The following is a 19,239-nucleotide window of genomic DNA, read 5'->3' on the forward strand; positions in this document are numbered from 1 at the left end:
AGAGCAGGGACAGAGAGAGAGAGGAGAGCAGGGACAGAGAGAGAGAGGAGAGCAGGGACAGAGAGAGAGAGGAGAGCAGGGACAGAGAGAGAGAGGAGAGCAGGGACAGAGAGAGAGAGGAGAGCAGGGACAGAGAGAGAGAGGAGAGCAGGGACAGAGAGAGAGAGGAGAGCAGGGACAGATAGAGAGAGAGAGAGAGAGACAGAGAGGAGAGCAGGGACAGAGAGAGAGAGGAGAGCAGGGACAGAGAGAGAGAGAGAGAGAGAGAGAGAGGAGAGCAGGGACAGAGAGAGAGAGGAGAGCAGGGACAGAGAGAGAGAGAGAGAGAGAGAGAGAGAGAGAGAGAGCAGGGACAGAGAGAGAGAGAGAGAGAGAGAGGAGAGCAGGGACAGAGAGAGAGAGAGAGAGAGAGAGAGAGAGGAGAGCAGGGACAGAGAGAGAGACAGAGAGAGAGAGCAGGGACAGAGAGAAAGAGAGAGACAGAGAGGAGAGCAGGGACAGAGAGAAAGAGAGAGACAGAGAGGAGAGCAGGGACAACACCATCTACTGGTCAGAACCTGGTAATATCAGGGTGTAGGAAGAAACATAAATCCAACAACTTCAATGACTAATTTCTCTGAACAGGAAGTAAACTAAAACATGACCAAATTCATGGGAATACATTACATAGGATGAAAAAACAATACTCCAGGCAGCAGCTCCATACTACTGGTCAGACACAGAGAACTGATAGTACACTGCTCAAAAAAATAAAGGGAACACTAAAATAACACATCCTAGATCTGAATGAATGAAATATTCTTATTAAATACTTTTTTCTTTACATAGTTGAATGTGCTGACAACAAAATCACACAAAAATTAATGGAAATCAAATGTATCAACCCATGGAGGTCTGGATTTGGAGTGACACTCAAAATTAAAGTGGAAAACCACACTACAGGCAGATCCAACTTTGATGTAATGTCCTTAAAACAAGTCAAAATGAGGCTCAGTAGTGTGTGTGGCCTCCACGTGCCTGTATGACCTCCCTACAATGCCTGGGCATGCTCCTGATGAGGTGGCGGATGGTCTCCTGAGGGATCTCCTCCCAGACCTGGATTAAAGCATCTGCCAACTCCTGGACAGTCTGTGGTGCAACGTGGCGTTGGTGGATGGAGCGAGACGTGATGTCCCAGATGTGCTCAATTGGATTCAGGTCTGGGGAACGGGCGGGCCAGTCCATAGCATCAATGCCTTCCTCTTGCAGGAACTGCTGACACACTCCAGCCACATGAGGTCTAGCATTGTCTTGCATTAGGAGGAACCCAGGGCTAACCGCACCAGCATATGGTCTCACAAGGGGACTGAGGATCTCATCTCGGTACCTAATGGCAGTCAGGCTACCTCTGGCGAGCACATGGAGGCAGCAGAACGTTCTCCACGGCGTCTCCAGACTCTGTCACGTCTGTCACATGTGCTCAGTGTGAACCTGCTTTCATCTGTGAAGAGCACAGGGCGCCAGTGGCGAATTTGCCAATCTTGGTGTTCTCTGGCAAATGAAAAACGTCCTGCACGGTGTTGGGCAGTAAGCACAACCCCCACCTGTGGACGTCAGGCCCTCATACCACCCTCATGGAGTCTGTTTCTGACCGTTTGAGCAGACACATGCACATTTGTGGCCTGCTGGAGGTCATTTTGCAGGGCTCTGGCAGTGCTCCTCTTGCTCCTCCTTGCACAAAGGCGGAGGTAGCGGTCCTGCTGCTGGGTTGTTGCCCTCCTACGGCCTCCTCCATGTCTCCTGATGTACCGGCCTGTCTCCTGGTAGCGCCTCCATGCTCTGGACACTACGCTGACAGACACAGCAAACCTTCTTGCCACAGCTCGCATTGATGTGCCATCCTGGATGAGCTGCACTACCTGAGCCACTTGTGTGGGTTGTAGACTCCGTCTCATGCTACCACTAGAGTGAAAGCACCGCCAGCATTCAAAAGTGACCAAAACATCAGCCAGGAAGCATAGGAACTGTGAAGTGGTCTGTGGTCACCACCTGCCGAACCACTCCTTTATTGGGGGTGTCTTGCTAATAGCCTATAATTTCCACATGTTGTCTATTCCATTTGCACAACAGCATGTGAAATGTATTGTCAATCAGTGTTGCTTCCTAAGTGGACAGTTTGATTTCACAGAAATGTGATTGACTTGGAGTTACATTGTGTTGTTTAAGTGTTCCCTTTATTTTTTTGAGCAGTGTATATACAGTTGTGTGAAGTACTTAAGTAGTACTTTCAAGTATTTAGATGGTGGGTGAGATGTGGGTGAAATGTGGGTGAGTTGTGAGATGTGGGTGAGATGTGGGTAGATGGTGGGTGAGATGTGAGATGTGGGTGAGATGTGAGATGTGGGTGAGTTGTGAGATGTGGGTGAGATGTGGGTGATATATGGGTGAGATGGTGGGTGAGATGTGAGATGTGGGTGAGATGTGGGTGAAATGTGGGTGAGTTGTGAGATGTGGGTGAGATGTGGGTAGATGGTGGGTGAGTTGTGGGTAGATGGTGGGTGAGTTGTGGGTAGATGGTGGGTGAGATGTGGGTGATATGTGGGTGAGATGGTGGGTGAGATGTGAGATGTGGGTGAGATGTGGGTGAGTTGTGAGATGTGGGTGAGATGGTGGGTGAGATGTGAGTTGTGGGTGAGATGCGGGTGAGTTGTGGGTGAAATGTGGGTGAGTTGTGAGATGTGGGTGAGATAGTGGGTGAGATATGAGATGTGGGTGAGATGTGGGTGAGTTGTGAGATGTGGGTGAGATGGTGGGTGAGACATGCGATGTGGGTGAGATGTGAGATGTGGGTGAGATGGTGGGTGAGATGGTGGGTGAGATGCGAGATGGTGGGTGAGATGTGGGTGAGATGTGAGATGTGGGTGAGATGGTGGGTGAGATGTGGGTGAGATGGTGGGTGAGATGTGGGTGAGATGTGGGTGAGATGTGAGATGTGGGTGAGATGGTGGGTGAGATGTGAGATGGTGGGTGAGATGTGGGTGAGATGTGAGATGTGGGTGAGATGTGAGATGTGGGTGAGATGGTGTGTGAGATGTGAGATGGTGGGTGAGATGGTGGGTAAGATGTGGGTGAGATAAGGGTGAGATGTGGGTGAGATGGTGGGTGAGATGTGGGTGAGATGGTGCGTGAGATGGTGGGTGAGATGGTGGGTGAGATGTGGGTGAGATGGTGCGTGAGATGGTGGGTGAGATGGTGGGTGAGATGTGGGTGAGGTGTGGGTGAGATGGTGGGTGATATATGGGTGAGATGGTGGGTGAGATGTGAGATGTGGGTGAGATGTGGGTGAAATGTGGGTGAGTTGTGAGATGTGGGTGAGATGTGGGTAGATGGTGGGTGAGTTGTGGGTAGATGGTGGGTGAGTTGTGGGTAGATGGTGGGTGAGATGTGGGTGATATGTGGGTGAGATGGTGGGTGAGATGTGAGATGTGGGTGAGATGTGGGTGAGTTGTGAGATGTGGGTGAGATGGTGGGTGAGATGTGAGTTGTGGGTGAGATGCGGGTGAGTTGTGGGTGAAATGTGGGTGAGTTGTGAGATGTGGGTGAGATAGTGGGTGAGATATGAGATGTGGGTGAGATGTGGGTGAGTTGTGAGATGTGGGTGAGATGGTGGGTGAGACATGCGATGTGGGTGAGATGTGAGATGTGGGTGAGATGGTGGGTGAGATGGTGGGTGAGATGCGAGATGGTGGGTGAGATGTGGGTGAGATGTGAGATGTGGGTGAGATGGTGGGTGAGATGTGGGTGAGATGGTGGGTGAGATGTGGGTGAGATGTGGGTGAGATGTGAGATGTGGGTGAGATGGTGGGTGAGATGTGAGATGGTGGGTGAGATGTGGGTGAGATGTGAGATGTGGGTGAGATGTGGGTGAGATGTGAGATGTGGGTGAGATGGTGTGTGAGATGTGAGATGGTGGGTGAGATGGTGGGTAAGATGTGGGTGAGATAAGGGTGAGATGTGGGTGAGATGGTGGGTGAGATGTGGGTGAGATGGTGCGTGAGATGGTGGGTGAGATGGTGGGTGAGATGTGGGTGAGGTGTGGGTGAGATGGTGGGTGAGATGTGGGTGAGATGGTGGGTGAGATGTGGGTGAGATGTGTGTGTGTTTCTCGGTGTGTGTGTTTCTCGGTGTGTGTGTTGGTGTTTCTCAGTGTGTGTGTTGGTGTTTCTCTGTGTGTGTTTCTTAGTGTGTGTTTCTCAGTGTGTGTTTCTCAGTGTGTGTGTTGGTGTGTGTGTGTGTGTGTGTGTTTCTCTGTGTGTGTGTGTTTCTCGGTGTGTGTGTTGGTGTGTGTGTGTTACTCGGTGTGTGTGTTGGTGAGTTACCTGGTCTTGAGCGAGCAGGATAGCCACTCTTCATGTCTGTCAAATGTGATCAAGTAGGATGCAATCTCCTAGGAAACAACATCTGTTATAACTAATTCATACACTACGTTACTACTAGTCACTAGTCTGTAACCAGTCTCTCTATAACACGTGTGGAAATCAGCCTTTAACTTTTACTTGAAGAATAATTTGTAACAGCCTAAAACTAGTATATAACTAGTATATTATCAGCCTATAACTAGTCTATAAATCAGTCCAGTCTATAAAACCAGTCCAGTCTATAATAAGTATTTAAGTATATAACAGACTATAACAGTCTATAACAAGTCTATAACAGTCTATAACAAGTCTATAACAGTCTATAACAGTCTATAACAGTCTATAACAGTCTATAACAAGTCTATAACAGTCTATAACAAGTATATACCCAGTCGATAACAGTATATAACAGTCTATAACAGTCTATAATAAGTCTATAACAAGTCTATAACAAGTCTATAACAGTCTATAACAAGTATTTAAGTCTATAGCAAGTCTATAACAGTCTATAAAAGTCTATAACAGTATATAACAGTCTATAACAAGTCTATAACAGTCTATAACAGTCTATAACAGGTCTATAACAGTCTATAACAGTATATAACAAGTCTATAACAGTCTATAACAAGTATATACCAAGTCTATAACAGTCTATAACAGTCTATAACAAGTCTATAACAGTATATAACAGTCTATAACAAGTCTATAACAAGTCTATAACAGTCTATAACAGTCTATAACAAGTCTATAATAAGTCTATAACAAGTCTATAACAGTCTATAACAGTCTATAACAAGTATTTAAGTCTATAACAAGTCTATAACAGTCTATAACAGTCTATAACAAGTCTATAACAAGTCTATAACAGTATAACAGTCTATAACAGTCTATAACAGTCGATAACAAGTCTATAACAGTCTATAACAGTCGATAACAAGTCTATAACAGTCTATAACAAGTCTATAACAAGTCTATAGCAAGTCTATAACAGTCTATAAACAGTCTATAACAGTCGATAACAAGTCTATCAGTCTATAACAGTCTATAACAAGTCTATAACAGTCTATAACAAGTCTATAACTGTTTATAACAGTCTATAACAGTATGTAACAGTCGATAACAAGTCTATAACAGTATATAACAGTCTATAACAAGTCTATAACAGTCTATAACAGTCGATAACAAGTCTATAACAGTCTATAACAGTCGATAACAAGTCTATAACAGTCTATAACAGTCTATAACAGTCGATAACAAGTCTTTAACAGTCTATAACAGTCGATAACAAGTCTATAACAGTCTATAACAGTCTATAACAAGTCTATAACAAGTCTATAGCAAGTCCATAGCAAGTCTATAACAGTCTATAACAAGTCTATAACAGTCTATAACAAGTCTATAACTGTTTATAACAGTCTATAACAGTATATAACAGTCGATAACAAGTCTATAACAAGTCTATAACAGTCTATAACAGTCTATAACAGTCTATAACAGTCGATAACAAGTCTATAACAGTCTATAACAGTCGATAACAAGTCGATAACAGTCTATAACAGTCTATAACAAGTCTATAACAAGTCTATAACAGTCTATAACAAGTCTATAACTGTTTATAACAGTCTATAACAGTATATAACAGTCGATAACAAGTCTATAACAGTATATAACAGTCTATAACAAGTCTATAACAGTCTATAACAGTCGATAACAAGTCTATAACAGTCTATAACAGTCGATAACAAGTCTATAACAGTCTATAACAGTCTATAACAGTCGATAACAAGTCTATAACAGTCTATAACAGTCGATAACAAGTCTATAACAGTCTATAACAGTCTATAACAAGTCTATAACAAGTCTATAGCAAGTCTATAGCAAGTCTATAACAGTCTATAACAGTCGATAACAAGTCTATCAGTCTATAACAGTCTATAACAGTCTATAACAGTCGATAACAAGTCTATAACAGTCTATAACAGTCGATAACAAGTCGATAACAGTCTATAACAGTCTATAACAAGTCTATAACAAGTCTATAACAGTCTATAACAAGTCTATAACTGTTTATAACAGTCTATAACAGTATATAACAGTCGATAACAAGTCTATAACAGTATATAACAGTCTATAACAAGTCTATAACAGTCTATAACAGTCGATAACAAGTCTATAACAGTCTATAACAGTCGATAACAAGTCTATAACAGTCTATAACAGTCTATAACAGTCGATAACAAGTCTATAACAGTCTATAACAGTCGATAACAAGTCTATAACAGTCTATAACAGTCTATAACAAGTCTATAACAAGTCTATAGCAAGTCTATAGCAAGTCTATAACAGTCTATAACAGTCGATAACAAGTCTATCAGTCTATAACAGTCTATAACAAGTCTATAACAGTCTATAACAAGTCTATAACTGTTTATAATAGTCTATAACAGTATATAACAGTCGATAACAAGTCTATAACAGTATATAACAGTCGATAACAAGTCTATAACAGTCTATAACAAGTCTATAACAGTCTATAATAAGTGTTTAAGTCTATAACAGTCTATAACAAGTCTATAACAAGTCTATAATAGTCTATAACTAGTATATAAGTATATAACAGTCTATAACAAGTCTATAACAGTCTATAACAAGTATTTAAGTATATAACAGTCTATAACAAGTCTATAACAGTCTATAACTAGTATATAAGTATATAACAGTCTATAACAAGTCTATAACAGTCTATAACAAGTCTATAACAAGTATATAAGTATATAACAGTCTATAACAAGTCTATAACAGTCTATAACAAGTCTATAACAAGTCTATAACAGTCTATAACTAGTATATAAGTATATAACAGTCTATAACAAGTCTATAACAGTCTATAACAAGTATTTAAGTCTATAACAAGTCTATAACAGTATATAACAGTCTATAACAGTCTATAACAAGTCTATAACAAGTCTATAACAAGTCTATAACGGTATACAACAGTCTATAACAAGTCTATAACAGTCTATAACAAGTCTATAACAACTCTATAACAGTCTATAACTAGTATATAAGTATATAACAGTCTATAACAAGTCTATAACAGTCTATAACTAGTATATAAGTATATAACAGTCTATAACAAGTCTATAACAGTCTATAACAAGTCTATAACTAGTATATAAGTATATAACAGTCTATAACAAGTCTATAACAGTCTATAACAAGTCTATAACAAGTCTATAACAAGTATTTAAGTATATAACAAGTCTATAACAGTATATAACAGTCTATAACAGTCTATAACAAGTCTATAACAAGTCTATAACAAGTATTTAAGTATATAACAAGTCTATAACAGTATATAACAGTCTATAACAGTCTATAACAAGTCTATAACAAGTCTATAACAAGTCTATAACGGTATATAACAGTCTATAACAGTCTATAACAAGTCTATAACAAGTATGTAAGTCTATAACAAGTCTATAACAAGTCTATAACAGTCTATAACAAGTCTATAACAAGTCTATAGCAAGTCTATAGCAAGTCTATAACAGTCTATAACAGTCTATAACAGTCGATAACAAGTCTATCAGTCTATAACAGTCTATAACAAGTCTATAACAGTCTATAACAAGTCTATAACTGTTTATAACAGTCTATAACAGTATATAACAGTCGATAACAAGTCAATAACAGTATATAACAAGTCTATAACAGTATATAACAGTCTATAACAAGTCTATAACAAGTCTATAACAGTCTATAATAAGTATTTAAGCCAATAACAGTCTATAACAAGTATATAACAAGTCTATAACAGTCTATAACAGTCTATAACCGTCTATAACAAGTCTATAAGTCTATAACAGTCTATCACAAGTCTATAACAGTATATACGTCTATAACAGTCTATAACAAGTATTTACGTGTATAACAAGTCTATAACAGTATATAACAGTCTATAACAGTCTATAACAAGTCTATAACAAGTCTATAACAAGTCTATAACAGTATATAACAGTCTATAACAGACTATAACAAGTCTATAACAAGTCTATAACAAGTCTATAGCAAGTCTATAGCAAGTCTATAACAGTATTTAACAGTCTATAACAAGTCTATAACAGTCTATAACAAGTCTATAACAAGTCTATAACAGTCTATAACTAGTATATAAGTATATAACAGTCTATAACAAGTCTATAACAGTCTATAACAAGTATTTAAGTCTATAACAAGTCTATAACAGTATATAACAGTCTATAACAGTCTATAACAAGTCTATAACAAGTCTATAACAAGTCTATAACGGTATACAACAGTCTATAACAAGTCTATAACAGTCTATAACAAGTCTATAACAACTCTATAACAGTCTATAACTAGTATATAAGTATATAACAGTCTATAACAAGTCTATAACAGTCTATAACTAGTATATAAGTATATAACAGTCTATAACAAGTCTATAACAGTCTATAACAAGTCTATAACTAGTATATAAGTATATAACAGTCTATAACAAGTCTATAACAGTCTATAACAAGTCTATAACAAGTCTATAACAAGTATTTAAGTATATAACAAGTCTATAACAGTATATAACAGTCTATAACAGTCTATAACAAGTCTATAACAAGTCTATAACAAGTATTTAAGTATATAACAAGTCTATAACAGTATATAACAGTCTATAACAGTCTATAACAAGTCTATAACAAGTCTATAACAAGTCTATAACGGTATATAACAGTCTATAACAGTCTATAACAAGTCTATAACAAGTATGTAAGTCTATAACAAGTCTATAACAAGTCTATAACAGTCTATAACAAGTCTATAACAAGTCTATAGCAAGTCTATAGCAAGTCTATAACAGTCTATAACAGTCTATAACAGTCGATAACAAGTCTATCAGTCTATAACAGTCTATAACAAGTCTATAACAGTCTATAACAAGTCTATAACTGTTTATAACAGTCTATAACAGTATATAACAGTCGATAACAAGTCAATAACAGTATATAACAAGTCTATAACAGTATATAACAGTCTATAACAAGTCTATAACAAGTCTATAACAGTCTATAATAAGTATTTAAGCCAATAACAGTCTATAACAAGTATATAACAAGTCTATAACAGTCTATAACAGTCTATAACCGTCTATAACAAGTCTATAAGTCTATAACAGTCTATCACAAGTCTATAACAGTATATACGTCTATAACAGTCTATAACAAGTATTTAAGTGTATAACAAGTCTATAACAGTATATAACAGTCTATAACAGTCTATAACAAGTCTATAACAGTCTATAACAGTCTATAACAAGTCTATAACAAGTCTATAACAGTATATAACAGTCTATAACAGACTATAACAAGTCTATAACAAGTCTATAACAAGTCTATAGCAAGTCTATAGCAAGTCTATAACAGTATTTAACAGTCTATAACAAGTCTATAACAGTCTATAACAAGTCTATAACAAGTCTATAACAGTCTATAACTAGTATATAAGTATATAACAGTCTATAACAAGTCTATAACAGTCTATAACAAGTATTTAAGTCTATAACAAGTCTATAACAGTATATAACAGTCTATAACAGTCTATAACAAGTCTATAACAAGTCTATAACAAGTCTATAACGGTATACAACAGTCTATAACAAGTCTATAACAGTCTATAACAAGTCTATAACAACTCTATAACAGTCTATAACTAGTATATAAGTATATAACAGTCTATAACAAGTCTATAACAGTCTATAACTAGTATATAAGTATATAACAGTCTATAACAAGTCTATAACAGTCTATAACAAGTCTATAACTAGTATATAAGTATATAACAGTCTATAACAAGTCTATAACAGTCTATAACAAGTCTATAACAAGTCTATAACAAGTATTTAAGTATATAACAAGTCTATAACAGTATATAACAGTCTATAACAGTCTATAACAAGTCTATAACAAGTCTATAACAAGTATTTAAGTATATAACAAGTCTATAACAGTATATAACAGTCTATAACAGTCTATAACAAGTCTATAACAAGTCTATAACAAGTCTATAACGGTATATAACAGTCTATAACAGTCTATAACAAGTCTATAACAAGTATGTAAGTCTATAACAAGTCTATAACAAGTCTATAACAGTCTATAACAAGTCTATAACAAGTCTATAGCAAGTCTATAGCAAGTCTATAACAGTCTATAACAGTCTATAACAGTCGATAACAAGTCTATCAGTCTATAACAGTCTATAACAAGTCTATAACAGTCTATAACAAGTCTATAACTGTTTATAACAGTCTATAACAGTATATAACAGTCGATAACAAGTCAATAACAGTATATAACAAGTCTATAACAGTATATAACAGTCTATAACAAGTCTATAACAAGTCTATAACAGTCTATAATAAGTATTTAAGCCAATAACAGTCTATAACAAGTATATAACAAGTCTATAACAGTCTATAACAGTCTATAACCGTCTATAACAAGTCTATAAGTCTATAACAGTCTATCACAAGTCTATAACAGTATATACGTCTATAACAGTCTATAACAAGTATTTAAGTGTATAACAAGTCTATAACAGTATATAACAGTCTATAACAGTCTATAACAAGTCTATAACAGTCGATAACAAGTCTATAACAGTCTATAACAGTCTATAACAGTCGATAACAAGTCTATCAGTCTATAACAGTCTATAACAAGTCTATAACAGTCTATAACAAGTCTATAACTGTTTATAATAGTCTATAACAGTATATAACAGTCGATAACAAGTCTATAACAGTATATAACAGTCTATAACAAGTCTATAACAGTCTATAACAGTCGATAACAAGTCTATAACAGTCTATAACAGTCGATAACAAGTCTATAACAGTCTATAACAGTCTATAACAAGTCTATAACAGTCTATAATAAGTGTTTAAGTCTATAACAGTCTATAACAAGTCTATAACAAGTCTATAACGGTCTATAACTAGTATATAAGTATATAACAGTCTATAACAAGTCTATAACAGTCTATAACAAGTATTTAAGTCTATAACGAGTCTATAACAGTATATAACAGTCTATAACAGTCTATAACAAGTCTATAACAAGTCTATAACGGTATATAACAGTCTATAACGGTATATAACAGTCTATAACAGTCTATAACAAGTCTATAACACGTATGTAAGTCTATAACAAGTCTATAACAAGTCTATAACAGTCTATAACAAGTCTATAACAAGTCTATAGCAAGTCTATAGCAAGTCTATAACAGTCGATAACAAGTCTATCAGTCTATAACAGTCTATAACAAGTCTATAACAGTCTATAACAAGTCTATAACAGTCTATCACAAGTCTATAACAGTCTATAACAAGTCTATAACAGTCTATCACAAGTCTATAACAGTCTATAACAAGTATTTAAGTCTATAACAAGTCTATAACAGTATATAACAGTCTATAACAGTCTATAACAAGTCTATAACAGTCTATAACAGTCTATAACAAGTCTATAACAAGTCTATAACGGTATATAACAGTCTATAACAGACTATAACAAGTCTATAACAAGTATTTAAGTCTATAACAAGTCTATAACAAGTCTATAACAAGTCTATAGCAAGTCTATAGCAAGTCTATAGCAAGTCTATAACAGTCTATAACAGTCTATAACAAGTCTATAACTGTCTATAAGTCTATAACAGTATATAACAGTCTATAACAGTATATAACAGTCGATAACAAGTCTATAACATTATATAACAAGTCTATAACAGTCTATAACAGTCTATAACAAGTCCATAACAAGTCTATAACAGTCTATAACAAGTCTATAACAAGTCTATAACAAGTCTATAACAGTCTATAACAGTCTATAACAAGTCTATAACAAGTCTATAATAAGTATTTAAGTATAAAACAGTCTATAACAAGTCTATAACAAGTCTATAACAAGTCTATAACAAGTCTATAACAAGTCTATAACCAGTTTTGTTTATAACAAGTATATAACCAGTCATAACTAGTCTATAATCTGCCTATAACTAGTATATAACCAGTCAGTAAGTACTCTATAACTAGTCTATAACCAGTCTAGTCTATAAGACGACTATAACATTATATAACCAGTCTATAACCAGTCTATAACCAGGGTATAACCAGTTAATAAGTACTCTATAACTAGTCTATAACCAGTCTAGTCTATAACCAGTCTATAACCACCGTGCTTCTACACCTGCATTTCTTGCTCTTTGGGGTTTTATGCTGGGTTTCTGTACAGCACTTTGATATATCAGCTGATGTAAGAAGGGCTTTATTTGATAGATTGGTTGTAGACTGGTTATCAATCTAAAGGTAGTCTACAGACTATAACTAGTCCATACCTAGTCTATAATGAGTCTACAGGACAGTTTATAACCTGTCTAGTTCATAACTGGTCTACAACCAGTCTAGTTCATTACTGGTCTACAACCAGTCTACAACCAGTCTATAACAAGTCTATAACCAGTCAAGTACAGAATTATATAACAACTCTATAAATCAGTCTATAACTCGGCTATAATCAGCCTATAACTAGTCTAGTCTATAACAAGTTTATAACCAGTCTATAACAGTCTATAACCAGTATGGTCTATAACTAGTCCATAACCAGAATAAAACTAGTCTATAACCAGTCTATAACCAGAATATAACTAGTTTATAACCAGAATGTAACTAGTCTATAACCAGAATAAAACTAGTCTATAACCAGTCTATAACCAGAATATAACTAGTTTATAACCAGAATGTAACTAGTCTATAACCAGAATATAACTAGTCCATAACCAGAATATAACTAGTCCATAACAAGAATATAACTAGTCCATAACCAGAATATAACTAGTTTATAACCAGAATATAACTAGTCCATAACCAGAACATAACTAGTCTATAACCAGTCTATAACCAGAATATAACTAGTCCATAACCAGAATATAACTAGTCCATAACCAGAATATAACTAGTCCATAAGCAGAATATAACTAGTCCATAACCAGAAAATAACTAGTTTATAACCAGAATATAACTAGTCCATAACCAGAATATAACTAGTCTATAACCAGTCTATAACCAGAATATAACTAGTCCATAACCAGAATAGAACTAGTCCATAACCAGAATATAACTAGTCTATAACCAGTCTATAACAGTCTATAACCAGTATGGTCTATAACTAGTCCATAACCAAAATATAACTAGTCCATAACCAGAATATAACTAGTCTATAACCAGAATATAACTAGTCCATAACCAGAATATAACTAGTCTATAACCAGAATATAACTAGTCCATAACCAGAATATAACTAGTCCATAACCAGAATATAACTAGTCCATAACCAGAATATAACTAGTCTATAACCAGAATATAACTAGTTTATAACCAGAATATAACTAGTCCATAACCAGAATATAACTAGTCCATAACCAGAATATAACTAGTCCATAACCAGAATATAACTAGTCCATAACCAGGATATAACTAGTCTATAACCAGTCTATAACCAGTCTATAACAGTCTATAACCAGTATGGTCTATAACTAGTCCATAACCAGAATATAACTAGTCCATAACCAGAATATAACCAGTCTATAACCAGAATATAACCAGTCTATAACCAGAATATAACTAGTCCATAACCAGAATATAACTAGTCTATAACCAGTCTATAACCAGTCTATAACAGTCTATAACCAGTATGGTCTATAACTAGTCCATAACCAGAATATAACTAGTCCATAACCAGAATATAACTAGTCCATAACCAGAATATAACTAGTCCATAACCAGAATATAACTAGTCCATAACCAGAATATAACTAGTCTATAACCAGAATATAACTAGTCCATAACCAGAATATAACTAGTTTATAACCAGAATATAACTAGTCCATAACCAGAATATAACTAGTCCATAACCAGAATATAACTAGTCTATAACCAGAATATAACTAGTCCATAACCAGAATATAACTAGTCTATAACCAGTCTATAACCAGAATATAACTAGTTTATAACCAGAATATAACTAGTCCATAACCAGAATATAACTAGTCTATAACCAGTCTAGTCTATAACCAGAATATAACTAGTCTATAACCAGTCTAGTCTATACTAAACTAGTTCTTCACTCTACCTCGTTGGTGTTCCATCGTAGTCTCTCCTTGGGTAGGGAGGTGGTTTGAGGGAGACGCTCCAACAACTTGTTAGGCAGAAACACCTTCATCTGGCCTCGGCTGTTCTCTACATACACACAGAGAGACACACACACACACACACAAACACACAGAGACACACACACACACAGATATACACACACACACACAGACACACACAGACACACACACAAACACACAGAGACACACACACAGAGACACACACACAGAGACACACACACAGAGATACACACACACACACACACAAAGAAACACAGAGACACACAGAGAGACACACACACACACAAACACACAGAGACACACACACACACACAGACACACACACACACACAAACACACAGAGACACACACACAGAGACACACACACAGAGACACACACACAGAGATACACACACACACACACACACAAAGAAACACAGAGACACACAGAGAGACACACACACACACAAACACCCAGAGACACACACACACACACACACACAAAGAGATACACACACACACACAGACACACACACAAACACACAGAGACACACACACAGAGATACACACACACACACACAAAGAAACACAGAGACACACACAAAGGTTGTTAGGTGAAGGAGTTGGTAGGGTGAGAGAATAGGTGAGAAAATTGAGAGATGGATGGAGAGACAGAGAGATGGAGAAATGGAGAGATGGATGGAGAGATGGAGAGACAGAGAGATGGAGAGACAGAGAGATGGAGAAATGGAGAGATGGAGAAATGGAGAGATGGAGAATGGAGAGATGGAGATACAGAGAGATGGAGAGACAGAGAGATGGAGAAATGGAGAGATGGAGAAATGGAGAGATGGAGAGACAGAGAGATGGAGAGATGGATGGATGGATGGATGGATGGATGGATGGATGGATGGATGGATGGATGGATGGAGAGTTGGATGGATGGATGGATGGATGGAGAGATGGAGAGATGGATGGATGGAGAGTTGGATGGATGGAGAGTTGGATGGATGGAGAGATGGAGAGACAGATGGAGAGTTGGATGGATGGAGAGAAGGATAGACGGATGAAGATATGGATGGAGAGAGATGGAGACGGATGGAGAGACGGAGAGAGAGATGGATGGATGGAGAGATGGATGGAGAGATAGAGAGACGGATGGATGGATGGATGGATGGATGGATGGATAGAGAGATGGATGATGGATGGATGGAAAGTTTGATGATGGATGGAGAGATGGATGAATGGATGGATGGATGGATGGATGGAGAGTTGGATGGATGAAGAGATGGATGGATGGATGGATGGATGGATGGAGAGTTGGATGAATGGATGGAGAGATGGATTGATGATGGAGAGTTGGATGGATGAATAGAGAGACGGATGGAGAGTTGGATGGATGGAGAGACGGATGGAGAGACAGAAAAATATGGAGAGATGGAGAGATAGACGGATGGAGAGTTGGATGGATGGATGGATGGATGGAGAGTTGGATGGATGGATGGATGGATGGAGAGATGGAGAGATAGACGGATGGAGAGTTGGATATATGGATGGATGGATGGATAGATGGATGGATGGATGGATGGATGGATGGATGGATGGATGGATGGAGAGTTGGATGGATGGAGAGTTAGATGGAGAGTTGGATGGATGGAGAGATGGAGAGACAGATGGAGAGATGGTTGAATGGAGAGAAGGATAGACGGATGGAGATATGGATGGAGAGAGATGGAGAGACGGAGACGGAGACGGAGAGAGAGATGGATGGATGGAGAGAAGGATGGAGAGATAGAGAGACGGATGGATGGATGGATGGATGGGTGGATGGATAGAGAGATGGAGAAATGGATGGAGAGACAGAGAGATGGAGAAATGGAGAGATGGATGGAGAGATGGAGAGACAGATGGAGAGACAGAGAGATGGAGAGACAGAGAAATGGAGAGATGGAGAGACAGAGAGATGGAGAGACGGAGAGATGGAGAAATGGAGAAATGGAGAGACGGAGAGATGGAGAGATGGATGGAGAGATGGATGGAGAGACGGATGAAGAGACAGATAGATGGATGGAGAGAATGATGAAGAGACGGAGAGACGGATGGAGAGACAAAGAAATGGCTGGAGAGACTGAGAAATGGCTGGAGAAACTGAGAAATGGCTGGAGAAACGGAGAGATGAAGAGATGGATGGAGAGATGGAGAGACAGAAAAACATGGAGAGATGGAGAGACGGAGAAATGGCTGGAGAGACGGAAAAATGGCTGGAGAGACGGAGAAATGAAGAGATGGATGGAGAGACGGAGACATGGCTGGAGAGACGGAGAAATGGCTGGAGAGATGGAGAAATGAAGAGATGGATGGAGAGACGGAGAGATGGCTGGAGAGACGGGGAGATGGCTGGAGAGACGGAGAAATGGCTGGAGAGACGGAGAAATGGCTGGAGAGACGGAGAAATGGCTGGAGAGACGGAGAGATGAAGAGATGGATGGAGAGATGGAGAGACAGAAAAATATGGAGAGATGGAGAGACGGATGGAGAGATGGAGAGATGGAGAGAGACGGATGGAGAGTTGGATGGATGGATGGATGGATGGATGGATGGATGGATGGATGGAGAGTTGGATGGATGGATGGAGAGATGGCGAGATAAACGGATGGAGAGTTGGATATATGGATGGATGGATGTATGGATGGATGGATGGAGAGTTGGATGAATGGAGAGTTGGATGAATGGAGAGTTGGATGGATGGAGAGTTGGATGGATGGAGAGATGGAGAGACAGATGGAGAGACAGATGGAGAGACAGATGGAGAGATGGATGGATGGAGAGAAGGATAGATGGATGGAGATATGGATGAGAGAGATGGAGACGGATGGAGAGACGGAGAGAGAGATGGATGGATGGATAGAAGGATAGACGGATGGAGATATGAATGGAGAGAGATGGAGAGATGGAGATGGAGAGAGAGATGGATGGATGGAGAGATGGATGGAGAGATAGAGAGACGGATGGATGGATGGATGGATGGATGGATGGGTGGATGGATAGAGAGATGGATGGATGGATGGAGAGTTGGATGGATGATGGAGAGATGGATGGATGGATGGATGGATGGAGAGTTTGATGGATGATGGAGAGATGGATGGATGGATGGATGGATGGAGAGTTGGATGGATGGATGGAGAGTTTGATGGATGATGGAGAGATGGATGGATGGATGGATGGATGGAGAGTTGGATGGATGGAGAGATGGATGGATGGATGGATGAATGGATGGAGAGATGGATGGATGGAGAGTTGGATGAATGGATGGAGAGTTGGATGGATGGAGAGATGGATGGATGGAGAGATGGATTGATGATGGAGAGATGGATTGATGATGGAGAGATGGATGGATAAATAGAGAGATGGATGGATGGAGAGACGGATGGAGAGTTGGATGGACGGATGGAGAGTTGGATGGATGGATGGAGAGTTTGATGGATGGATGGAGAGTTTGATGGATGATGGAGAGATGGATGAATGGATGGAGAGTTGGGTGGATGGAGAGATGGATGGATGGATGGATGGATGGATGGAGAGTTGGATGAATGGATGGAGAGTTGGATGGATGGATGGATGGATGGATGATGGAGAGATGGATGGATGGATGGAGAGATGGATTGATGATGGATGAATGAATAGAGAGATGGATGGATGGATGGAGAGACGGATGGAGAGTTGGGTGGATGGAGAGACGGATGGAGAGACAGAAAAATATGGACAGATGGAGAGATAGACGGATGGAGAGTTGGATGGATGGATGGATGGATGGATGGATGGAGAGATGGAGAGATAGACGGATGGAGAGTTGGATATATGGATGGATGGATGGATGGATGGATGGAGAGTTGGATGGATGGAGAGTTGGATGGAGAGTTGGATGGATGGAGAGATGGAGAGACGGATGGAGATATGGATGGAGAGAGATGGAGACGGATGGAGAGACGGAGCGAGAGATGGATGGATGGAGAGATGGATGGAGAGATAGAGAGACGGATGGATGGATGGATGGATAGAGAGTTGGATGGATGGAGAGATGGATGGATGGATGGAGAGACGGATGGAGAGATGGATGGATGGAGAGTTGGATGGATGGAGAGATGGATGGATGGATGGATGGAGAGACGGATGGAGAGGTGGATGGATGGATGGAGAGAGATGGAGACGGATGGAGAGATGGATGGAGAGAGAGGTGGAAAGAGAGGTGGAGAGAGAGATGGAAAAAGATGGAGACGGATGGAGAGATGGATGAAGAGAGATGGAGACGGATGGAGAGACTGAGAGACGGATGGAGAGATGGATGGGAGAGACGGATGGATGGATGGAGAGATGGATGGAGAGATGGAGACAGATGGAGAGATGGATGGAGAGAGATGGAGACGGATGGAGAGATGGATGGAGTTAGATGGAGACAGATGGAGAGATGGATGGAGAGAGAGATGGAGACGGATGGAGAGATGGATGGAGAGATGGAGACAGATGGAGAGATGGATGGAGAGAGATGGAGACGGATGGAGAGATGGATGGAGAGAGAGGTAGAGAGAGAGATGGAGAAAGATGGAGATGGATGGAG

At 38.7% G+C, this 19,239-nt stretch overlaps 3 protein-coding genes across 4 annotated transcripts in view; all 3 read right to left on the bottom strand.

Moving 5' to 3' along the window:
- Positions 1–19,239, bottom strand: part of LOC139379145 (calmodulin binding transcription activator 2) — a 162,076-nt gene that overhangs the window by 133,771 nt on the left and 9,066 nt on the right. For both annotated transcript variants that reach the window (XM_071121986.1, XM_071121985.1), the window contains exons 3-4: positions 14,606–14,712; positions 4,359–4,426 (exon numbers count right to left, since the gene is read on the bottom strand). In XM_071121986.1, the coding sequence (XP_070978087.1) occupies positions 4,359–4,426; positions 14,606–14,712 (175 nt within the window). The remainder of the gene's footprint in view (positions 1–4,358; positions 4,427–14,605; positions 14,713–19,239) is intronic.
- Positions 1–19,239, bottom strand: part of LOC139379146 (high mobility group protein B2-like) — a 371,903-nt gene that overhangs the window by 65,724 nt on the left and 286,940 nt on the right. The window lies entirely within an intron of this gene.
- Positions 15,687–18,774, bottom strand: LOC139379549 (putative proline-rich protein 21; the record flags this gene model as incomplete). The annotated part of the gene is made up of 6 exons (XM_071122364.1): positions 15,687–15,801; positions 16,099–16,246; positions 16,337–16,568; positions 16,930–16,933; positions 17,154–17,327; positions 17,648–18,774. Coding segments are annotated over 6 exons (1,800 nt in total), but the record flags the coding sequence as incomplete, so codon positions are not given.

The sequence above is a fragment of the Oncorhynchus clarkii genome, chromosome 21, assembly GCF_045791955.1.
Source record: "Oncorhynchus clarkii lewisi isolate Uvic-CL-2024 chromosome 21, UVic_Ocla_1.0, whole genome shotgun sequence".
NCBI lineage: Eukaryota > Metazoa > Chordata > Actinopteri > Salmoniformes > Salmonidae > Oncorhynchus > Oncorhynchus clarkii.